The 25,148-nt window shown below is 38.3% G+C and overlaps 1 protein-coding gene across 5 annotated transcripts in view; it reads left to right on the forward strand.

Annotated features, from left to right (window-relative positions):
- Positions 1 to 25,148, forward strand: part of LOC116061225 (protocadherin-15-like) — a 176,925-nt gene that overhangs the window by 50,317 nt on the left and 101,460 nt on the right. For all 5 annotated transcript variants that reach the window (XM_031315263.2, XM_035997476.1, XM_035997477.1 and 2 more), the window contains 8 exons: positions 1,553 to 1,713; positions 2,266 to 2,421; positions 6,660 to 6,779; positions 7,364 to 7,474; positions 11,824 to 11,994; positions 20,007 to 20,115; positions 21,607 to 21,719; positions 23,435 to 23,641. In XM_031315263.2, the coding sequence (XP_031171123.2) occupies positions 1,553 to 1,713; positions 2,266 to 2,421; positions 6,660 to 6,779; positions 7,364 to 7,474; positions 11,824 to 11,994; positions 20,007 to 20,115; positions 21,607 to 21,719; positions 23,435 to 23,641 (1,148 nt within the window). The remainder of the gene's footprint in view (positions 1 to 1,552; positions 1,714 to 2,265; positions 2,422 to 6,659; positions 6,780 to 7,363; positions 7,475 to 11,823; positions 11,995 to 20,006; positions 20,116 to 21,606; positions 21,720 to 23,434; positions 23,642 to 25,148) is intronic.

Genomic DNA, 25,148 nt, shown 5'->3' on the forward strand with positions numbered 1-25,148 from the left:
AGCAAGGCATTTGACATGGTTTCCATGGCCGTAGCACAGAAGGCCATGACCCAATTTTATGTCTGGCAGATCAGATATGAGCTTGTTCACTGTGTGTGTGTGTGTGTGTGTGTGTGTGTGTGTGTGTGTGTGTGTGTGTGTGTGTGTGTGTGTGTGTGTATATGTGTGTTGTGTTTATGTTGTTCTCTGTGTGCGTGTGTGTATATGTACATATTGAGGGAAAGTATGAAGTTTTACCTGCACACAAATGTACACACACACACACACACACACACACACACACACACAAAAGTGTACTGATCTATGTGTGATGTCTGTTAAAGGGCAGATGCCAAGTGGAATTCTTTATTCATTTTTCTCCACTTAGAATCTAATGGTGTAAACACACACAAACCGAAAATTGTGTCATAGGCTAAAAACCTGCGATGCCTAATAACGTCAAGAATACTTTTTTGCACACGCAGGCAAAGGTTTTTTGGGATTAATAATGCAGTGTGTAGGGCCTCGTAATGGGTCTCTTATGATTTAAAGTTGTACAGAGTCAAGCAGTTAAACTGTTCTTCTTTCTTTCCTCCTCATATATTTTATGCACCTCTTCTGTTCTAATATTTTCCATTAAACAAAAAAAGGACCCAGGACAGGTAATGGCTGGTCTTGACAATCGCGCATTAGTTTATGAAACTGATAAAACACATGAATGAGCATGTGAAGTATAAATAAAAATACTTAAAACTCTCTTGAAATCTCTGTGAAATCCAGCAGTATATTTAATCACATAACTTTGATTGGTCTTGGAGTTTTAATATTGAGATACTCATGCAAACAATTTGAATAGGTTGGCAGCAGGGCTACGTTTTCATTGACACTGTCAATCACCAATAAAGTCAGATGTCTATCTGATTCTCCATCTGCCTTTTCTTTGTTCTCTGACACCGTGCTCTTCTCTGCTATATTCCCTGGCTTTGCGTTGATTGAAAGATAATATGCAGCTGACAGTTTCCACTCAGATCATGTCTTTTTTGTATTTCTCTGACACTTCAATATTCATCTCATTCCCAAATTGCTTCACCACTCGCAGTTGTGTTAAATAAATCAAGTTTTAGTCCATATGTACTATCTTATTAAAATGTTTATGTTTTAAGATGTCTCTTCGTCTGAAATGTTCATGTTATTGTGTGTCTTAAGTATTCCAGGTACATGTACAGAAAAGGCAAACAGAGTAGCCCCCATATCTGATCAGCTTTGCCTAATATAATTTAAGTTCCACATGCTTTTTACTCTCTGTCTTTTGTGTGCTTCTCCATCTCATTGCCCTTGACCTTGGCTGCAACCTACATGTAATGTCATGGTATATACTGTAATTAATGGAGAACATGAAGAAAAGCAGAGGAGTCTCCTTTTTTTCTACTAATAAAGTTCGATCCAGGACTATTTCTCTGCAGAAGTTATTCAAATCTATTTCCAGGATCTCTGGACTTTGTTCTCTCTCTCTCTCTCTCTCTCTCTCTCTCTAGCTGATGGATTAATGCAAGTGTTTTTATTGTATCCCCAGGAACGTTATTGGTGGAGAACATGCAGATAAATGGCGTGGCTGAGGGTCCGGATCGTACCATCTCTCTGTCGCTAAGGGATAACCAGGACTATTGGGTGATCCTTGACCCTTCCAAAAAAGCCCTTTACCTCAACAGCACTGGACGGGTTCTGGATAGAGATGTAAGGCGACGGAACTATTTGATTTTATTTTTGCCTTATGAAAAGTGATTTTATTTCAGGTCCCTGTACATTTGTATCTTGCATTACAGTATCTTCTCTTGCATACACTATTTTACTCTTCCTGGTTTGGCTCCTAAATGTCAGATAGCTTAAAAGGTTAATAAAACTGGTATGTGACACAGACACTGCTTGTTTCTTAGTTCAGTTTTTTTTTCTCACTTGACTACAGAGGATAAATATAGCGGAAGCAAATTTTCATGGCTGTCTCACTTTTTTTTCCAGCATTTGCTAGTGTGATAAACAAACAAAAACTTTTAGCCCCACCTCAACTGGAAAACAACCGGCCTCCTGCTGTTTTACATTACATGTTATTTTACTCTGTAAAATAATCTAGCAGATGTTTTTGAAAGTCTGATTTGGCATAAAATAGTACAAATACATGAGGCTGGCAGTCTTCTCTGCAATACTTCTATTTATTTCGGTTTATTTTCTGGTTAATTATTTATTTAGCTTTCAACTATATGTCTATGCCTCTGTGTTTTTCTCTTCCAGCCCCCGTCGTACATTCACTCTATTGTGGTTCAGGTTCAGTGTACCAACGAGCTAGTAGGCACGGTGATTTTACACGAAGTCCGCATCGTTGTTCGAGACCGCAACGACAACACACCCCATTTCCAACAGCCAAGATACTATGTCGCTGTCAGTGAGGTAAAACACACACACACACACACACACACGCACACACACATATATATAAACTAACTCATTTTCTCACAGAGATGTAGAGAAGTAAAAACAAAATCCATAAAACTTTGTGTGCTGGAAATACTTATCTGTCTTTAACCTAAATCCAGGGCCATTTATTGCACTTATCCTCAGTGCTGCTGTCTATCATGATGGCAGGTAAAGGACTCATGGGTCTGAGACTAGAGAGGCACTCAAGAATGAGTAGAGTAGGTCAGTTGTACTGTACCAAGCTTTTCCCATGCTGCTCTGGGGGTCATCATGTCATAACGCTAACAATGCCAGCGTTAGAGGCTGCATTCACCTGCACTCAGAAAATGTAGCCTGGTGTATGTACTGTACATACTACAATGAATTTTAAATAAAAACGTCCACCAAAAAGAATTGCACATGGCGTTTCGCTGTCAGGTTAATGTTGAAGGGCAGTAACTGCAGGAAAAAAAGGTTTTTGAGCTTTTTGGGCAGCCGAGAAAAAGGATCTAAATCTGCTATTCGGAGGCTCCCAGAATAGTCTTTAAGATGCCAATCCCACCGTTAGTTTGTCCTCCAGAGTCTGTGGGAGCAGAATTTAACTAGAGGAGGTTCAAACTGAAAACTGGACAAGGATACATGTAGCCTGCTGCCAGCATAGACCTAGGCAGACCCGGTAGAATATCTCATTATGCAGTCTTCCACAACATGTCCAACTCAATCTGTCTTCTCAACCTCTCTCTTTCTCTCTCTTCGTTGTTTTTGCAGCTTACCACACTCCCCCACTTGTATGTCCCCTTACTACTGCCAGCTCTTCATTGTGTCACCTTTTCTCAACCTCCCCACCTTTCCTCTGCCACACTCTATATATTTCTGGTTCTCTTTCCTCCTCCTCCTCTTCCTTCACCCTGCCACCTCTCACAGCTCTCCAGTTTCTCATTACTCCGGCTGAAATAATTCCCTCAGTTCACTTCAAACGACCACCATACGATTTAGGAGATGCATCGTAAAAAACTCTAAAATATGATTTCTGTGCCAGCCCAAGGTAAATGTGGTCAGTTTGCTGGTAATAAATTTAAAAAAAGTGAATACATTTATTCTGATATGGGCAATAATTAAGATTTGAGTGCAAGTCTGCTCATTAGGCAGACAGCTATTGTCTAATTCACTTTAGTTTGCCCCCAGAACTCCAACCTAATGCAATACATTTAATATTGAATGACTCAGTAGTTACACCCAGCTTTATCTACATTAAACTTTCTTTAAGTTGTCTATTACTAACGATTATAGAGTGCAGGAAGTGAGGCAGACAGAGAGACAATATGGTTATTTATAAGAACGTCTAGGACACAGTTTATGAGTTTGCCGTGAAAGTTTTCGGGTACAAGGAGATCCTTGTGGCTGATTTCATGAGTTGGCACTGGTGCCAGAGTCTGGAGTTGTTTCATTAGAACCGTATCTGAAAGTAGCAAAGTGACAGCATGAGACATTTTGAAGACCATTGTTGGATCAGTGGGAGGCAGCGATAACCCTGTTGAGGGGAATGATGTAAGAAATCATTGGTGCAGCAGCTAAATTAAACTTAATCTCAAATGTTTATCGTGCTGTCTAGAGATTAGACTCTTTTTGACACATAATCACAGATCCCAAGCCACATGTATGAAAAAAATACAGCACGGCAATGTATGGCTGGCAAAGTCTTTCCTTTCATGTTCTGTGGCAAGTGTTCAATTCTCGGGTTAAGAATTTCTCTCAGAAAATGTAACTGAATATCTAGCTTCTCTTTTCTCTACTAGAAAGTGAGTTATCTTGTTGCACATGTGCATTCAGTACGCGATTTGAGGGGGGATACCATTCCTCTTGTTAGCAAAATGACCAAAATACATGCTCCTTGTTAACCTGCCCCTCCCCCTCTCCATCTCCTAGTAGAAGAAAGAGTGCAGATGGGTTGTTTAGTTGATTATGTGAGTCTAGTCTGCCTGACTCATTGATCCTTTATCTGACTGAGGTTTGTGCAAGTTAGAATCTTTGGCCCTTAGTCCCGACCATGGCTCTGAAATATCAGTAGCCTAACTGTGAATTAAAAAAATCCATGGTGCTGTCCGTGGTGCTGAAGTAGCAATCAGATTTGTAATTTTCAACTTTTTCCATGAGTGAAAGTGAAATTTTAAACGCTAATGAAAGCCAAAAGTCAAAATACTTCCATTGGCACACACAAATTACAAGTTATTGTAAACAAAGGCCAATTTAGTGTTTATTTACAGTTTGCATGCATATTTCAGGCCACAAAAACATGAAAGAAACTAATAAACATAAAGGTGTTTTTCATCATTTAGTGTTTGAACCTAAAATGAACATGGGTTACCTACAAACCATCATCAACCATAATTTCATTCGTGCTATCTGTCTGCAGCTAGTTTAAAATTGCATAGCTAAAAAGAGCTGCCATGACATCTTTTAAATTATTTAATAACTGAGCATTATGTTCTCCCGCTGTCCTGACATCCAATATGTGTGCCAGTGTTGCTCCAGCTGTTATAATATAATAATAATAATAACAGGATCTTATCTGACTGTAACAACAGTTAGTTTAACAGCTACCACAGTGTATATGGTGTATATCATCACTGTCGGGCGAAAACCTTGTACGTCCTGAACCATTGCTTTTCAGGAAATGAAAATAGGCTAATTTGAAAACATTTTATTGAGCTATTAATCTCAGACAAAATTGCCTCGTCCCTGTTTAAATATTTGTAAAACCCACAGACAGGGTAGCTCACCTGGTAGAGCATGCGCCCATATAAAGAGGTTTACTCCTTGACGCAGCGGCCGCGAGTTCAACTCCGACCTGCGGCCCTCTGCTGCATGTCATTCCCCCTCTCTCTCTCTCTCCCCTTTCATGTCTTCATCTGTCCTATGAAAATAAAGGCCTAAAATGCCCAAAAAAATGATCTTAAAAAAAAAACTAAAAAACACAGACAGACGTAAAGGGTGACATAGTATTGATTTCAGAAAAAAACAATTTAAATGACAAAATATGGAGATATGAGTTATGACAATATGCTAGTTCTCTGTAGTGTAACAGTGGTTAGCTACTAAAAGACACACTTCATGTACAAGTTGTATTTGTTTGAACTTAAAATGAACATTGGTTAGCAATAAATAACCAATTTTGAAATAAATAATGTGAATTTGATAGCTCTTTGCATTAAAAAAAATGTCTTCATCGGCCAGTACTCCTCCGTATACTCTCATTACTCTGGCTACTGTTTGCTGCTGGAGGGGGCTGAGTTATGATAATGTTTTTGGACCACAGTAATTTAACATTAGCTGTTGACTGAGAACTCTTACGGACTATAAAATCATTAATATAGTAATCCAAATAATAGCTAAACTGTGTATACCATGCTCAAAGTGAGAATGATTCAGGAAGCTCACTAACACAATGTGGCATATTGGATAGAATTTTTTTAGTTAATTGTTTTTTTATACTGTGAAAGGAGTAGGCGTAATAAGCTACGGTGTCTACCTACACGTTTTGGTTATTGCTGTAATCTGTTTTGACATTGACTCATTCATTTATAACGGTAATTATTTTGGTCCATTCTGTTTCTGTTTTTAATATTATTTTATTTCCCTGAAATAAAAGACCAAAATACAGATAGACACCCACACTGTCTTTTTGTCTTGTAAGAAAAGCACTCTTAAGATACCATACATGATTTTCTATCACCCAATGTCCCGGTTTTATCTAAAAACGTATCTTCAATGGGGCAATGAGGTGCAGCAAATATTCACAGTAGCAACAGAGAGAAAGACTGAGGCACAGATTGCAGACATACAAAAGGTTAGACACACCATGCTGCCTGTGTTTCATTTTATATCCAGAGCAAATTAAAGCACAGAACAGCAGCAAGCTGATCTTCCTCCTCATGCCCCATTTGAGCACAATACACAAAAAGCTACAAGCCAGTTTCTGTTTGTTTTGTAGAGACAGTGGGATATCAAGATCCCTTATGGCCAAACGCATGTGACAGGTTTTTTAATGTGCCCTTCTCTCATCTCTGCCACATACAGGCAGTAGTTGTCAAGAAGACAAGACACAACAGTATGGGACAGAAGCTGTTTGATGTCATTGTTAGATAGTATGAATGTGTTTAAGTGTTTGACATCATGTAGGGTGAACTTGTAGAGAGGGATACTGCAATTATCTCTCTCTGTTGTGCTTTCAGCTGACGCCAATAGGAACCACTATCTTTTCTGGTTTCTCGGGGAACAATGGGGCAACTGACATTGATGATGGTCCCAACGGACAGATAGAGTACACCATCCAGTACAACCCGAAAGACCCGGTAGGTTATCCATCCACCTGCATAACTCTTCATTATGCAGGCTATTGGTTTGGCACCATGGTTATGGCAATAAGTCAGGATTTGGTTTGTTAAAATGTAACATAACTAAGAGCAACAATGCAAAAAAATCAACCAAAATTCACAACAAAGCATGTTTATTGACATATTCATTTATTTTTATTGTTTAAAATTGACATCAGAGCAGCATTCAGGCCCAATATTCCTTCAGTGCTCCGTGTATCTTACAAATAGTAGGAAAAATTACAAATTATTAAATAGCAAAAATTAACATAACGTGCAAGGATCACGTTACAGTTGGGCTGCTGTTTTTTAGAATAGAAATGATATAGAAAAATAGTGTCATGTCGCCCAGCCCTACTTGACAAGCTGCTATAAAATCACTTCTACTGGTTTAACTAAAAATATGTAACTATTATAGCCCTCCAACTATTTGTGTCTTAGCTGGTCTAAACTCCAAAAAAGTGAAATATGAACTGTTTATCCTGTAAGTGACTCACTGTGTGTGTGTGTGTGTGTGTGTGTGTGTGTGTGTGTGTGTGTGTGTGTGTGTGTGTGTGTTTCAGACAACAAACAGAACCTTTGACATCCCCCTGACACTGTTTGGCTCCGTAGTTCTGAGAGAAAGACTCAACTATGAGGACATAACACGGTACCTGGTCATCATACAGGCTAATGTAAGTGTTTTTTTTTGCCTGCACCTCTCTGTGAAGCTATCAAGGACCAAGTATAACCAAGTAGAGTATTTTTTCATATAATTTAAAAAGTGGAACTTTTTGAAAGGTAACGAAGTGTTGTTCATTTTATGTAAATGTTTACTATCATGGTAACATTCCTGTCTTGGACTATTTCTGCTCTGTTGAGTCAGCCTTTGGGGAACTATAAGCACATCCTTAATTATCACTAATGTCTTTGTTTATGTAATTGTTTTCCTCCTTTTATTTCACAGCACTCTGTATGTTTTATTCATGAATTCATGAATGATATAGTTCATTTCATTTAACATACAAAACTCATGGGGAACAGAGGTAGAAGTTTGAAGGATCTAAACTGAGACATGACAGAAACATTTTTAAGTTGCTGATTGCGGGATTAGGGTTTTTGTCATGACACAAAAAACCTTGCTTACAAAACCTTTAGTTCTCAACAAAGTGTGGCAAATATCCATATGTATTAAGGCCCATTTACTCTGAAAGCATCAGTAAAAGTCAACAGTAAACTGAAAGATTAATGTGTTTCTGACTGCTTGAAAGCCTGACATATTCACTGTTCATCTGAATACAATATTAAAAGTGTGTTGAGTGGCTGTGAATTTGCTGAATATCAATTCTTAACAAAGAGACCATGTGCTACCAGAGGAACAAACCCTTTGCATTTGGCTGACATTTTCAGCTGTACAGTTGTGAGAAACAATGTAGCAGTGATTGACTGAGCAACATCAACTTGTAATCTTATCTAAATAACTCTTGTAAATCATACACCTTATATTTTACAGCTATAAATACATGTTCATATTATTAGCTATGAAAATAATTCATCAACATTTTGGGAAATATGCTTGTTCGCTTATTTTTGCCGAGAGTTGGATGAGAAGATTAATACCACTCCTTGATAAATATAAAGCTACAGACAGTTAGCTTAGCTAAAAGACTGCAAGCAAAGCTAACCTGGTTCTGTCCGAAGGTACGGAAATGTGTGCACTATCATCTTTACGGCTCACTAATTTATACAATACATCTAGTTTGTTTAATCTGTACAAAAACTGAAGAGTAAAAACTAAAATTTTGTGTTTTACAGCCTGGGTTATGCTGGAACTATTTCCCTCTAGGTCAGTTCATAAGTTTATGATTTTTTTCTGATAGCTTCAGTGACAGACAACTGAAGCTTGAATGAATAAATAATATTTTATTATTGTCATGCATAAAAGAAAATATGCCCAGCTTCCATAGTTTTACAAGACGCCATTATTTACAGCGAGGGACCAGATACCAGAAAGCAACAAAAATGACTTATATTAAACAAATAAACCTTCTTGTCGTTTTCCCCATGCTTTAGAGACAAAGGTCGCCAACTTATGTCCATTAAATTTAAACAACCACTCCATTTTGTCGTCATCAGTACACCAAAACATTTCAGGATTTTGAACAGACATTTCATTTAAGATAAGTGCTCTTAACTCATAATAATGAGGACAATACAAAAGAAGATTCATTTCAAGGGCAAGGAGAAGGATTCCTGATCTTTTTAACTGAGCCACCAACGACCTCTGACTCCTCGATAAGTTTGCTGTAACATAAAGTTCAGGACCACAATAATGTTTGATTTAAATATAAATTTGTAATTTTGGTTTTGTCAAAATGTCTTTTGACCATTTTTCGTCAAATCTTACAAGTAACTGACTTTTAATTGTGTTCATGCTGGAGGTTAAATTAGAAGAAGTCAAATTACTATATATATATATATATATATATATATATATATATATATATATATATATATATATATATATATATATATTAGTCCACGGAAAGCTGAATGCTTTAGCCCAAAGAAACACCTTTTTATTAATCCTGTTATCTGAGCTATTCCACAGCCTTATCATTTCACCTTTTTTTTTTTTTTTTTTTTAAGATAATTGTTTTGGGCATTTTAGGCCTTTAATTCCACAGGACAGATGAAGACGTGAAAGGGGAGAGAGAAGGGGAATGACATGCAGTAAAGGGTCGCAGGTCGGACTCGAGCCTGCGGCCGCTGCGTCAAGGAGTAAACCTCTATATATGTGCGCCTGCTCTACCAGCTGACCTAACCCAGCTACATCATTTCACATTTTCTCCTAATTGAACCATACTGAATAAGTGAATACCATACCAGTGTTATTTACAGTTACTGTGTAGGCTCTTCTCTGCAATCATTGTCTAGTTTACATTCCCCCAGTCATTTTGAAATGCATGCAGTATATAATTAGATTCTTTATGGTGTCAGTCGTTGCTTGAAATTAACTGCTGGCCTCGTTATGACGTCCCACGGAAACATGGATCTTACAATAAAGTGTGCGAGGCACCATGTTTTGAAACGATTATTTCCTGGCGGAGACCTCCATTTCTTCCTTTCACTGTCAGATGATTGACACTAAGGAGAGCATAGCATAATGCAGTGATAGAGAAACACTCAATTCAGGTGTTATAGCAAGTCTAAACAGCCAAACAACAACTCAAACAAAACTTAACTAAGGTTTGATGCTTCTTATCTTCTTTGGCCAATATTCAAGTTACACAAAAAGAGTTTAATGACACTCTGCTGCCTTATAAAAGATATAAGGTGAAGTAGATGGGGATCGACTGTAGATGACTTGCACAAACTTGAAATAGCAGATGTTATCTTTAGAGGTTTATTTCTTTTTATTTTAAGTAAAGGGTGGTCATGTCATGGTTGCATTGATTATTCAGTTGGCGAGCGTTTTGAGTTTCCTGTAGATTCTCTGATTTGGCTTATTCTTTGCTCTTTGCCATAAAAAAATGGTTTGTGTATCTCAATTATCTTGAAATAAAAACTGTAAACAGAAGTTATATTGAACATTCAGATGAATAGGCAGTGTTTCCTGTGATTTGCTGAACAGCCACCTTCTATGTAATTGTATGGCAGATACTTCACACAGCAGATCAATGGATCATCAGACACAGAATCAGAAATGTGTACTCAAAAGAGTGATTGCACATTAATGCCTGAGCAGAAATAAAAAGTTGTGAATAGCATTACTTTTAGTGTCTGACAAGCGTTTCTAGTTGCATTCAGGTCCTGCAGGTCTTCTTCTGAATAAAAACTTCAAAGTGTGTGTAAGCACATCCATTTTTTATTTTGTATGCATCAAGTTCATAAATTGTGGTGTTTTTTTTTTTTTTTTAAAGGCCTGAGACCTTTTACACAATACAAAACATTTTCACTGTAATGTAGGCTGTTATTATGAGCATTAGGGTTCCCGGCGCATCTTCCAGCAGAATGCCGCTGAATCAGGTGCCTCTCAGCTCAAGGCCAGAGTGGATCTGTTACTAGGATTTAGTAAAAAAAAAACTTCTGAATAAAATGTGCCACCTGGTGTACCGTTCATTCAAATTCTGATTGTTTGTGTTTTTTTTTTGTGGTTTGAATATTTTTGTTTTCTTTTGCAACATTGTTGATTGTTCGAGATAAATAATGAAATGAAATGAAACGAAATTATCATTCAGTGAATCCCGAGTTTCACAATTGTGAATCTTTGTTATTGTATTAATTATTCAAATACTTGTATTTATTTAATCTATTGCTCACATGCTTAATCTACTTGAATGTTTCTGCAAAAAAGAGTTAGCACCATTTGTTAGATACTAGTTCTTCCCTGCATGTCTGTCTTATCGAATTAATGTCCTTTAAGAAGCCTGGAAGGTGTTGAACATTATTTGTTAAGTTTTATTTTTTCAATGTTCTTTAGCAACTTATTTAACAGGGATAGATGGGAGTGGGGGCACTGCAATGTTGCACTGTTTAATTTGTAATTTAAACTTTATTTGAGTTTATTTAATCTGTTGGTTGAATGCCTGTTATACTTGGTTTTGTTGCAAATATAGCTCATGCCAGTCACAATTTTATTATTGAATGTATTTCCATGAATTTGTAATGATTATGATGATCAAGGAACTTTGTTTGTACTCTCTATTTACTTTAATAAAATATTGTTAATGAAATACATTATATACATTGGTGGTACAAACATGCCCAGGGAGTCTGTGCTGGACGGATTAGAAGTCTGTTTATTTGCCCTTGATTAGGGATAAATTGACATGAAGATGCTAAGTCATGTAGACACCAGCCTTTGAAGGCAATGAGAGTTCCCTGCAGCTTTGTTGATTTGATTTTCAGAAAATATTCAGCAGCACTACATTGTGATCATTTTCTATTCTAGACATGAAGATAAAGATATGCAAATATCTAAGAAAGAAAGTGTGGTATCGTCCAAAAGTAAAAGATATGTGCTTTCTCTCTTACTGTCTAGGACCGAGCCCCCTATCCCAGTGAGCGCCGTACGGCTACCACCACTCTAACTGTGGATGTGCTGGATGGTGATGACTTGGGTCCCATGTTCCTACCATGTGCGCTTGTGGGAAACACCCGTGACTGTAATCCCATCACGTATAGGGCTAATGTACTGGAGCTGACACAGCCGGTAAGTGTGTGCCTGTTATGTACAGTACCTGTATTATATACTGCATTATAGTTGCGTGTATGCTGCAGAGGGCATGTTTCTATTTGTGCCTGTGTTATAGGGTGTATCGCTGTTAGTTAGTTATTGCCATCAGAAAACAATGTTAGTGTGTGTGGGTGTGTTGAGTTTTACCCTTATGTTTAGTGCACTTTTGTGACGTTTTGGCAGTCTTTACCATTATAGGCTTAAATTAAGGTTACTAGTGAGAGCTGATCTCTTAAAGCTCATCCTCACAATTTTGTATGTTTTCTGCCTTTTTATACTTACCCATATTTAACGAATTCCAACACCATCAAGAACTGATGCTGCTCCTGTGTGTCTGTAGACTTTAGTAATATTACACGTTAATGATCAAATAATTTGTCAGCCCTTTGAAATCCAGTGAAATACATTTTGTGTAGTGGATTACAAATGGTTTAGAAACTTAGAGAAATTAGCCAACTTTATTTTGGTAACTCTTATATTGATAGACTGTGTGCTGTGTGGCCGTGGATGTTTGCTTTTTCAAACCTCTGAACTTTCAGACATGGTAAACGTGTGTGTATCACACCTGCAGTTAAGGTGGATATGAAACATTTATTTATACAACTTGACATGTAAAACTTGTCTTCGCAAACTAGCCATTGGGTAATGAGAACAAAGCTTCAAATCATTCATATGGCCAAAACAATATGCAGTATATGCCTGTAGAGTTGTAAACTGAAAAAATACATCATTATTATTGAGTAGCTGATATAACTATATTTACTTAAGGAAAAGGGTTGTGTTTTTTGCTTTTTGTTACTTTTAAGATTATACCAGGTGTTAATGTCCTCCTGAAAAATACCTGTCATATATGATAATGTAACATAAATTTCCATGTTAAAATGGGTCACAATATTATTTTGGACAGCTCTGTAATTGAGAAGAAAAACTACTGTATTCAATGACCCTAGGAGACTGTTTTGCACAAAAAGTCAAAGTTAGTCTATGTTGTTTCTCACATTGTGCTGTAAATCTGTATATGAACAAGTGTTATTTAAAAGTGAGTCTGCAACACCGTAGTATGCATTTATGCTTACACAGCTGTACACATCATTTTGCATTTGTATCTCGGGCATTTAGCTTATGCTGTTATTCAGAGCAACTTACAATGCCACTTTGTAAATGAGACAAAGTTGCTGCAGGCAAAATCCTCAACTCTGACAAGTCAGCAGAGCATTCATCCCTTACCCCACACATCTTGATAGTGACAAGCTAGTAGTGCACCCCCCCAATCTTTCAACCTACACACACATAGCCGCACACACATTACAATGTCAAGCCAGTAGAGCAGTCATGCCTAACTGGACATTGTCTACTTCATCTCTTTGTTCATACTAAGATCTTTGTCACAAACACACACACGCACGCACGCACGCACACGCGCGCACACACACACACACACACACACACACACACACACACATGCTCACTTTACTCCAGACACACTGAGGGAACTCTTTCTCTGCCTTCAAACCTCTTCTTATCTCTCCTCACTCACACAAAAACAGACACACACCAAGAGAGACACAGCGAGGAACAACAGGAGTAAATCAACTCGTGGTTTTGAGGAGCAGCAAGTGTGCGCAGACAAGGACAGGGTTTACGATGGAGAGGTAGTAGAGGGGGCGGGGGGGGTGTCAAACAGGGAGGAAGAGAGAGGTAAAGTCAGACGCACAGAAAAGTTATGTTGGAAAAATACTTAAGGGATTTTAAAACCTGAAGCAATGTCTAAAACATGTTGCATCAAACACAAAGATTGTTTCTCACATGTCAATATGCTCCCAATACACAACTGCTGCTGACTCCAGATACTTCACTGATTCCAGTATTTATAATCTTGCAACACCACTGCAGTAAAGAAAAAAATTCAGACAAACTGTTGCTTTGCTTACCCTTTTTATTTTCACTCTTTGAATGAGACTGTGCTCCTTGTTCACTACAGGGGGTGGAGCTTTACAGATGTCAGATTAAAGCTCATATTTAGGGATCACAGACATTTTGACATGTCATAGCAGGAAAAGCACAAGCGTATTTGATCAAATGAATGATGGCTGCATCCCATGTAGTTTTGACAGTTCCAGTGCCCTTGCATTGTACACGCCGGCTCTCTGGCATGGCTTAATTTATCATTGACCAAGCCACTGTTAATGTTATTAGGTACATCTATGCATCTCCTGCTAGGACAAGTCAAAATATCTGCTGTGAAAAAGTCTGTTAGTAAAAGAAAATAATTTGACAACAGACATACAATGTAATGGGGTTTAACATTATGATGGATTTTACAACTCTTGAAACGTAGCACAGAAGCAATAATTGTCTTCTCCATCTCAATGACACCTCTACTGCTGTGTGTTAGTTGGTCTGCACACATTTCGTTCCAGAGGAGGTAGCAGTAATTTGATTGCTATTAAATGTCAAAGAGCTGGCATAAGCAGCAATATCCACAATAGCTCAACAGATGAAAAGGAGAACCACATATAGATAAACCAAGGGGATACATTAACTGTGAGATGCTCTGCAGAAAACAATCATAAACTTAAACTAAACTCAGGTCATTTGAATTATGGCATGTTTATGCCAACAGCATGATCTCTCCCATTAGGTCCGCCTGAATGTACCTCTATCTTTTCAAAGCAGCTGTCTCTCAGGGGCCCTATTTGATTGATTAAGCCTAGACTTTGAAGCCATCCGACGTGAGTACTCTGATACATTCTGCTTGAATGAACCCCAATGCAATGAATGTAGTTTACGCTCAGGGTTCAGGTTTGCTCCCCTCAAACTGTTGATGAAGGGAAAAGAGGAAGCCAGGGGACATAGCAGGACTAGAGGATGGATGGATGGATGGATGGATGGATGGATGGATGGATGGATGGATGGGTGGGTGGATGGATGGATGGAAATTGCGATGAGAGAGGTGAAAATACAAAACAAATGGAAAGGACAGCAAAGAGCTGCTGTTGCTTGGGTTTAATAAAGATGGCGAGGTGAAGTGAGGAGACTCAAGGCACTGTAATAGTTTGAGTCCTAATCAGACTGATACAAAATGACAACCTCAGAGCCTTTGAGCCAACATAACTATTCTCTCTCTGTGTCTCTCTCCCCATCATGCACATACATACCAAGATGCTGGTCATTAATGCTGAGGAGTTGGCTGTCAGGCCACGTTCACACATGCACTTTAAAAATGTTGCTGCCTCTGCAACTGAAATTGAAAGCTGTAAGGGAAAATAGATTATTGAACACAATGATAAACAACTCCCCCAAGACCTGACCAATCATTTAGTTTGTCATTACATCAGACTGGCAATTCATTGTCTACGAGTTACATTGAGATAAACAAACCATCAAAGACTACAGCACTATATGCTATAACTTTATTTTGTAGCTGCTTTCAAACATGGACTACAACTTTGCAGCACTGCGGCACACTGCATTGTGTAAATTTGTTATTTTTTTATGTGTGGGGGAGTGCTGTGTCACTGTTGCACCACAAAGCCTTGCCGAGCTCCCTGTATAGCTCAGTAGTTGACACAAAGCCTCACCTGACCACGAGACGCCCTCAGGGATTTTCCCCTCCTCTTATTGATTTCATCACTGCTCCCGGGATCAGCCACCTGCCTGCACAGCTGCTGCTCATTTGCTCATTAGTTCCCCAGTACATATAACAGGCAGTTTCCCCCACACACATTTGCCAGGTGCTGCTGCTTAGTTGTTGTAGTCGCTGAGTCATTCGTGTCTGTTTAATACCTGTTGCTGATTTTTCTGCATGGTGATTCTGCAGTGTTTGCTTGACTCATTCTGCCTGCCTGCATGTTTCTGACAGTAAGCCTTTTAAAGCCCAGGTAGTCAAAATTCTTTGAACACGACCGGCCCTGTTTGGTGTTTGCTGGGGGATCCCATATATTGGACTTGTATCATGAAGTGAGTTCAGTTTTATCAGGCTCTCCTTGAGTTATCTGGTTTTACTAAACCTAAGGTTGGTAATTGTGGATAACTTATCTCACATAGTTCACGTACCCACTCGAGGCAGTGTTCAATAAAAATTACTTTTAGAGTTGAAATGAGTAGGCCTAGTTGATGAATCAATTAGTCAGTCAACAGAAAACTAATTGGCATCAATTTTCATAATCAACAAAATCACTTTACCCCTCCCACTGCCAACTCTTGATCCTAAAACAATAGGACATGCAGTTTTTAGATTGCAAAATAATTGTATAAAACAATGGATCAGATAAATGTGTTTTTGCTTGTTACATACCTAAGACTTCACTTAGTGTGTCTGAAAATATCCTCAGTCTCCAGGGGGTTAAAGCTATGATTCCAAAACACAATCACTGGTTGCAGCTTATCAAATGTTTTGTTGCCTATGCTTGTGAATTTAGCTTTTGTTTTTAACTGTTGGTTGGACAAAACAAGCCATTTGAATATAAAAACTTGGGCTTTGAGAAACTGTGAGGGTGTTTTTGTTAATCATTTCTGGACATTTTACAGTATAATAAATAATGAAAATATTTGTTAGTTGCAGCCCTAATTGAAGTAAGCCACACTAGCAAGTCAGCACGCGCAATATGTATTGGTTAAACAAAAGCCCCTTTTGCACAGGGATTCCCCTTCATATTTCCGCCTTGAACAGGCTGTGTGAAGGGTGCTTAAGGTTGGGTCCTTTAATAGGTACAAATGTAAATGAGACAATGTTATTTCTTTAGCATTCTAAAGTGAGGAACTGAAGGAGGGAGGTCAAACTCTGGAGTAGGTAATGTGGGCATTCAAGAGTCGAATTTGACTTTTCCCAGACATGATTAAAGTAAATGTATTGCAGCTGAGCTTGTTGCATACCAGTACTTAAACGTTTCACATCTTAAAGGAATTGCTGTTGAGCCATCTTGAAAAGGCTGTCAGTGTTGGTCTAAAAACACAGATATTACCAATGATATTGATAGTATCCTGCACAATATCAGTGCTCTTAATTTTTAGGGTGGGTGACACTTCGTAGGACTGTCTAATGTTAGAAATCATATTCTCTCATTTTTAAGAGTTGAACTCCTTACATCTCACATTTAACACAGGATCTTTCTTTCACTGCTCACTGTCACTTCTGATGCTTTTGTACTTCTACATTGTAGAAGTATCCTTTGTGAAGTGGTGTGTAAGATGATTGTCATTGTCAGTAACACAAATTGTAGTATCAGTACCTCAGTGTTCTCAGAGACCTGGCTGTCTTTCTCTGGCTCCCCTTTTCATCATTGCTGCATTTACATCTCTCTCAGCTCCCTGTTACCCTCGACTCGTTGCAGATTCATCTCCCTTGCATATATTTACACCCTCTTTTACTCCACTTCATTACCCGCCATAACTTCTTTTCTGCCTGCGTCCCCCTCCTCTCCTCTCTTAGTGACAGGCAAGGAGATATAGCACTGTGATGGCTAGTAGATTGTAAGTGCTGCACATCAGGTTTGGTGGTAAAGTACTGTATCAAAGCAAGTGTATGAACGCACTGCCCTGTACAGTGCATATGTGTGTATATACTATAGGTGTGTGCTGGTGCATTCATGCACATTTGGGAATATGTGCAGTCTTTTTGGTGTGTTTGGCGTGACATTTTATAGCTTTAGTGATTGTAGATTTTATCCTATAGACATTTAATGGGGCTCTTCGTATTACCCACACCTCAGCATATTACACTATTATAAGTCAACATTATAGCCTGGTCACACTTGCATACAGATAGAGATCTAAACCTGTAGACTCATACTGTGTGTGTGTGTGTGTGTGTGTACAGAGCAGGACGATACATATGCACAGTATAAATAGATCAAATTCATTGAATGTGATATTTTGTCTTCTACATAATTTTTATAGACAATGTTTTTGTGTGCACATGCATGCATGCTCTATATAGGATTTAACATATACCACAGTGTGTTTTTGCCAACCATTGATTATCCTGTTCCTCCTATTTAACTTTCTCTTGCTTTGCTCAGAGCTTGTTGTTACATAAATGAATAACTTAGGTAAAGCTTTTCTTCATACTTTAGAACAACTGAGGGGACAGACTGCCAAGAAATATATATTTTTAATATCCTTTCCCATTTTATTGGCTGTTGTTTCTAAGCAATAGCTGTTTTTAATTAAAGGACAATTCCGGTGCAAAACGAACCTAGGGGTTAATAACAGATGAGTAACCACTTGATCGCTCTCTGGGACATGTTTTCATGCAGATCGACTGTGTTTGTAGCTTGAAATAAGCTAGCGCGGACCGCTGATTAGCTTACAGCACTAGTATTCGGGGCACAGGGAAAGTAAAAACAAATCGCTATTTATACCACTAAAAAGGCTCAAAATATCATCACACTTCAACGGTAGCATAATGAGGGTCCCTAAATGTTAAAGGAGAATTCCGGTCGGTTCCAACACGTAACTCTGTTGTTTTTAAATTTGGAGTGCTGTCAGTAGCGAGAAAATGAAAACAATTGGTGCTGCCTACACTGTGTTATCCTCCTGCTAGCATTAGCACCCAACAGGCTTAAACAGGGCAAGTTTTAAACTTGTTTTTAGCCTCTTAACATGTTCAAAATGTCATTAAAAGTGCCTACCCATGTGAAGTGATTCCTTCCAAGTGAACACAGTGAATCTGACTGCAGTAGATGTGAAAGAAATGCATGAAAGTTCTGCTAATTCAGCTCTGTTTAGTTCCGATGTTGATACTGCAAGGAGTGCTTCGGGACCGTCTACAAACTACAACACTGAAAAGAGATGCAAACATATTTTTAAAAATATGCTTATTTTTTAAAAGTGCTGTAGTACAACTAGCAGGAGACAAGTTATAATTGAGGTAAGTTTGGCGACACTACCTTATTTAATCATTAAATTAATAGCCTACATATTTTTGTTGTATCTCTTTTCTGTGTTGTAGTTTGTAGACGGTCCTTAAGCACTCTTAACTGCCGTCTCAATACTGGAACTAAACAGAGCTGAATTAGCAGAACTTTCATGCATTTCTTTCACATCTACTGCAGTCAGATTCACTGTGTTCACTCGGAAGGAATCACTTCACATGGGTAGGCACCTTTAATGACATTTTGAACATGTTAAGAGGTAAAAACAAGTTTAAAACTTGCCCTGTTTAAGCCTGTTGGGTGCTAACGCTAGCAGGAGAATAACAGGGTGTAGGCAGCACCGATTGTTTTCGTTTTTCTTGCTACTGACAGCACTCCAAATTTACAAACAGAGCTGCGTGTTGAAATCGACCGGAATTCTCCTTTAACTGAAGCATTGAGAACTTTGTAAGTGTACAGACAGTTTATTAAAAAGATAGATTATAAAGACAGTCGCGTTCTCGTATACAGGCGGCCGCCGAGCTACTGTCTTTCTAAACTATCTTTTTAATAAACTGTCTGTACACTTACAAAGTTCTCAATGCTTCGGTTAACATTTAGGGACCCTCATTATGCTACCATTGAAGTGTGGTGATATTTTGAGCCTTTTTAGTGGTATAAATAGCCATTTGTTTTTACTTTCCCTGTGCCCCGAATACTAGCGTTGTAAGCTGTAATCAGCGGTCCGCGCTAGCTTGTTTCAAGCTACAAACACATTTGATTAGCATGAAAACATATCCCAGAGAGCAATCGAGTGGGTACACATCTGTTATTAACCCCTAGGTTCGTTTTGCGCTGGAATTGTCCTTTAAAGCTGGCATTGTTGGTGAAAAGTTGAAAATTTTCAAGTTTGTTTGTTTGAATCGTTCTTTGTTTCACATTGTCTTTCTTTTTTCACTCTCAAAATGAAACTACACAAAGTGTAAGAAACGTTGTTACGCCACTGTGGCGAAAGTTCTCAATTACTGTTTTTGCTAGTTCTGATGTATTTCATACTAATCACTTTGTTTTGCCAGTTTGTTTAGTAATGGTTGTGATATTCAACTGGAATTCCCTCCTTGGTTCTGTTTCCAGAATAAGGTGAATCCTGTCAATGTGACTCCACCCATTCAAGCTGTGGACCAAGACCGAAACCTACAACCTCCCTCTGACAGGCCAGGGATTCTATACTCCATCCTCATTGGTAGATTTACATCTTGTTGGGTTTAGTATTGAGCAATAAGGCAATATATACAGTGAGACAGTGTACATTTGTATGCCATCTACAGATTTAGACCATTATACAGTAATTGTTGCAATATTGGATATTTGTATAATATGTGCAAACATTTTTATTATGTAACTTCATTTGTAAATATTTACAAAACAGATATTCCTGTCTGTTTTTTAAACAGTTTCTCAGTTGATTTTACCAAAATGTTTACGGAATTGCAATATAAAATTGCAAATATACCATAATAGATTATTTTATCCATATAGCATACTAGCTGGCACAGAAACATACACAATCTCCCTGAGTAAAATGTTAGAAAACAAATGCAGAGTCCCAAAAGTTGTCCTGAATGGTCACAGAAGAAAACATTTAACAGACCACTTACCTACAGCAATAAAGATAACATTGTAATTCAGAGTGACATCAGCACATCTGTTCACATACAGTAGGGCTTCACAGAATCTTGTCAATGCAGATCTGTGTTCTCAGGGCTATGCCTAACTGTTAATAGAAGGAAAGGATTGTAAGGTTATTGAGGAAGGCACTTAAATGTTTAGATGCAGGATTAACTCAGCAGATGAATAGTGTGTGTAAAATAATTGTTCTTTCCAAAATTACAGCAATGGAACTGTCTGCCTATTAATGCTTCATAAGTACCTTTAGTTTAAAGTTATTTATAGCAGCAACAGTGCGCATTCAGTGCAAGACATCTGGATTACTGTTTCAAATGCAGAACCACAAAAAGTTGACTTTTACTCGTGAGGATCTGCATAGTTGTTAAAAATGTACTGACTTGACACCGACTTGATTACATTTCCCAGACTCCTCCTGTGAAACTAATCTCTGTCTGAGTAATGATTGTGAGAGACAGTTTCACAAAGGGCAGTAGAATCTGTTGCAAGTCTACAGTTCTTACACAATCTACATTTAAAAATGAAAAGAAAATATTAACAGCAGTTTGGATTTAGCTCTCATGACCTTCATAAGACAATATATGAACAGTGGTTGGTAATTGCTGTGGCCATCAAAGGTTTTTCAAAGAGCTGTTGCAAAGTTGCTTGATTTGTGGACACAAGGACATACCTTAAGAAGATAGGCACTCGCACAAACATCCATAACCACAATTATGTGCACATGTGACTGTGTTGCTGCTCCTCTCACCAGGACCTGATTTCCCAACTAAGCAACGCAGCATAAGCACCACATACGTATATGTATGTTTGTGCATCCCCACCTGTGGAGAGCAGAGATGAGAAAACTGGGAGCATTAGCCATCTTGCTGTCTTGCCCTCCCCCTCTCCCCTTTCCCTGTACCTTTTATACTTCCCCTAGACACCCAGGCAAACGTACATTGATTCTTAAACCAATAACTGATGTCTCTTCCTGTCTCATACTGACACACACACCACCCTACTTTTTGTGTATTTTGTTTTTGCTCAGTTCTTACTGTTTCTATCTCAGGCAAACCAGAGTCCTATGCAGAATATTTCAGCTTGAACAGAACCACAGCGGAGCTCCTGCTACTAAAGCCCATCGATAGAGAACTCTTCCGCAGATTTGATCTGGTTATCAAGGTGAGGAACACTGGAACTGCAAGCAGGGGGAGGTTTAACTTAAGTTTCTTATGGAAACAGCACCCTCCCCTTTCAATGTGTTTTTGTTTTGTTTTACTGCATTTAACCCTCCATCATCCATCAAGCTGTTGATCAGTAAATCTGTAATCTTAGATAAAGACTAACTGTTTCTCCTCAATTTATTTATGTGGTGCTTTCTGGTTTCTGTCGTTTAAAAGTAGTCTCCCCTAAACATATTAAGTGCCAGTAATTGTGAAGCATTAAAACTATCCCATGCTGTGTGAAGGTGTTTTTGTCTAAATTAGGCTGGTAATAGAATTACACCAACATGCATACATCAGGTTCTGCTCCACTGAAATTGAAAATGCAATTTTTCCTCTTTTGGATGTATTTGCTATAGTTAAAGGTGTGTATAGATTTGGGTAAATGAGTGTACAGATATTGTGTATTATAAGATGACACTGTATTACAGTACTGTAGGTGTACTCCTGGGGCTCGATGGTGTTTCAAGCCTCCAATGTCGCCTTCCATGCAGCTATCCCTAACCTTAACCCTAAACATAACCATTGCCACGCTGTCTGGAAGGCGAAGTTGGGGGCTTAAAACACCAAACACCACTCCTGGGATGGTAAAGCTGTTTGAAAGCACATAATCTAATGAATGAGGGGTGAAGGAAGAGGAAGAGATATGAGAGAGGAAAATGGCAACAAGAATGAGATGTAGATGATAATGGCAAACGGAAATAAAATGGAAACAAAAGAGAACAAGTATGTATAGTCAAGGGTTTTCAGATTTCAAGAAACTTTAAATAGCTGAATTCTTCCTTCAGCCCCATAGGGACGGGATTACCTTTACAGGGGGAGGTGGGGAATAAAATATCCACTGTGCTCCCCCATAATTTAACTCATCGTTCCGGACGGCATTTCACCATCGGGAAATCACAGGATATTGTCTGTAATAGATATGGACTCAACGGAAAGAGAAAGCCATGAAGCCTCCCCAAAGGGGGCGTGGGACAGTTGAGGATACTGTGTAAGGTGAATTTGATTCAAAACTCAGTCCAATCTTAATACATAGACATGAAACACACATTTATATAATTCAGTGTGAGTTACACTTACTACGGATATCATTATTGCAAGTAAATGTTCATAAATCAGCTTGGAAATCATAGAAAAAAGACAGTTAATTCAGTGTTGTTGCCTGTACACTCAATAACTGCTAAAAGGGAACTTGGCATACATTTAATGGTGCCAATTTGCTAAAATGTAAACAAATATAGGTTAAAAAAGTGGCTCAAACGAGAATATGTATCTGTACCTACCTGTAGCAGATATTATATAACATTTGATGAGCTTTCATCGGGTCTTGCTCTCCTGATGACTCTAAAAAGATTTAAGCCATCAGGAGAGCAAGACCCGATGAAAGCTCATATATTTATTATTATTATATTATATTATTATTTATATATATATATATATATATATATATATATATATATATATATATATATATATATATAAAAAGTAAGGTAGAAGGACAAGCAGCTCTTCATGCGGAATAAAACTCTGATCCACTTTAAAATACAAGGACGTCGCTCTGGCGGGTACTGAAATTACAGGAGGACTAGCCAGTTCACAGCCGACCTGTAGGAAATTGCAGCTGTAATTATTACTGGGGTGAGGGTGAACAATTGTTTTCTCTTTCCCTTTTAGGCAGAGCAGGACAACGGTCACCCATTGCCAGCTTTTGCTAACCTCCAAATTGAAGTTCTGGATAAAAACAACCAGGCACCCTACTTCCTGGAGACCAGTTACCATGGCTACGTCAGTGAGGCCTCACCAGTGGGAACCACCATAGCGACCACTGCCAGCCTGTCTGCACCGCTGACCATCGTAGCTCTGGACAACGATGTGGAGGAGGTGAGGTCAAAAGCATACCAAGCTGTCATTGACTAAAGGCATGATAAGCCGATTAATAACCATATTCTGACATATACAAATGATCTCACTTCATACTCAGAAAAATGTGATTGTAAATACGGAGAACAATGCAGAATTGAATTTGCAAAATATTCATTTATGGCTTTAATATACTGATATACAGTACATGTATCAAAAAGCCTTTGTGCATATAAATACATTAAATTTTATGGTTTATGAAAACCTTAACATACAGATGTATACAGATGTCCATACCATACAGATGTATTCATTTGTATGCATGTATTATGCTGTAGCCCCATACCTCTGAGGAGTTACTTGTATAACATTTACTTCTTTTGTAGCGGACAGCCAATGGGAGGCCTGTAGGCATCAGCTGGGGTTGTTCATTCTACCTTTACCCCCTTTTGCTTTTGAGTTCTCTGAAGCTTCAGCTGGTTGAGTTAACAAGGACAGTCTTTGACAACAGAAAATAGTTCCCTAATTGATTTTGCTCTAAATTCTAATGCCTATTGCCCTATGTTAATGACAACGTATTCATAATTTGCTTTAGTTTGCCATTTGACACATGCCATGTAAAGATTTGCCATGTGGAAATTGACCGTTTGCTCAACCACCAGTTATCGTTGATACGTCTGTCGAGCTCTCGCATGGCACATATGCAGTTAACAGTGATAATGCTGACAGATTTAATTTTCTAAAATTGTAGTACTTTTTTAAACAATTGGTCCTTGATTTTGGAATGACGTAGACGAAAGCAGGCTTCTCATTTCTAGCCGGTGGCTTGTCGAGTTTGCCAGCTGAAATACCAGCTGTAGCTGTTAGCGGAGCATACAAACATTTGGAGATGAAGGTGGAGCAGACAAACATACTGTTTTATCCATTTCTCTGCTTTGGCCTATTTTGTTTTTGGATTTTGGAAAGTGAAATAAATAAATGTTTAAAAAGACACAACCCTCCAAACTCTTTAGGTGTGGAGTATCTTGTACTAGTACTCTTACTACAGCACCATGCTCACCATGTGTAGACAGACCTGCCATACCTTGTTACGATTGCTAAGCCACAGTATAATTGTACAATTGCTGTTTGGGGGAGGGGTTTACCTGACAATCATTTGTTACTTGTATACTGTGCTGATATATCCTTATATTCTGGCACTTTGGAACTTTCCTAACCCGTCGTAATATAAACTGCAGGACTCAAGAGTTGTAAACAGAAGGAAACAAGCCAATTATTTTCTCTAAACACAGTTAAAAATCACCATGTAAACAAAACCAGCAGCATGGTGACAGTGTTTACACAGGAAGTACTGTACAGAAATGAAGGATTGAGCAATTGAGGCATCTATTCCAGCCCTTCTTTTTCTTCTACTGAATCTCTCTATTTTGTGCCTTCCTTGCAGTGTGTGAAGTGCCCTATCTAACTTCCATGTGAATCTGGATAGTAAAACCATATCCCTCTTAAATTGCCTCTTAGTGATAATGTA

This window comes from Sander lucioperca, chromosome 22 (genome assembly GCF_008315115.2).
Source record: "Sander lucioperca isolate FBNREF2018 chromosome 22, SLUC_FBN_1.2, whole genome shotgun sequence".
NCBI lineage: Eukaryota > Metazoa > Chordata > Actinopteri > Perciformes > Percidae > Sander > Sander lucioperca.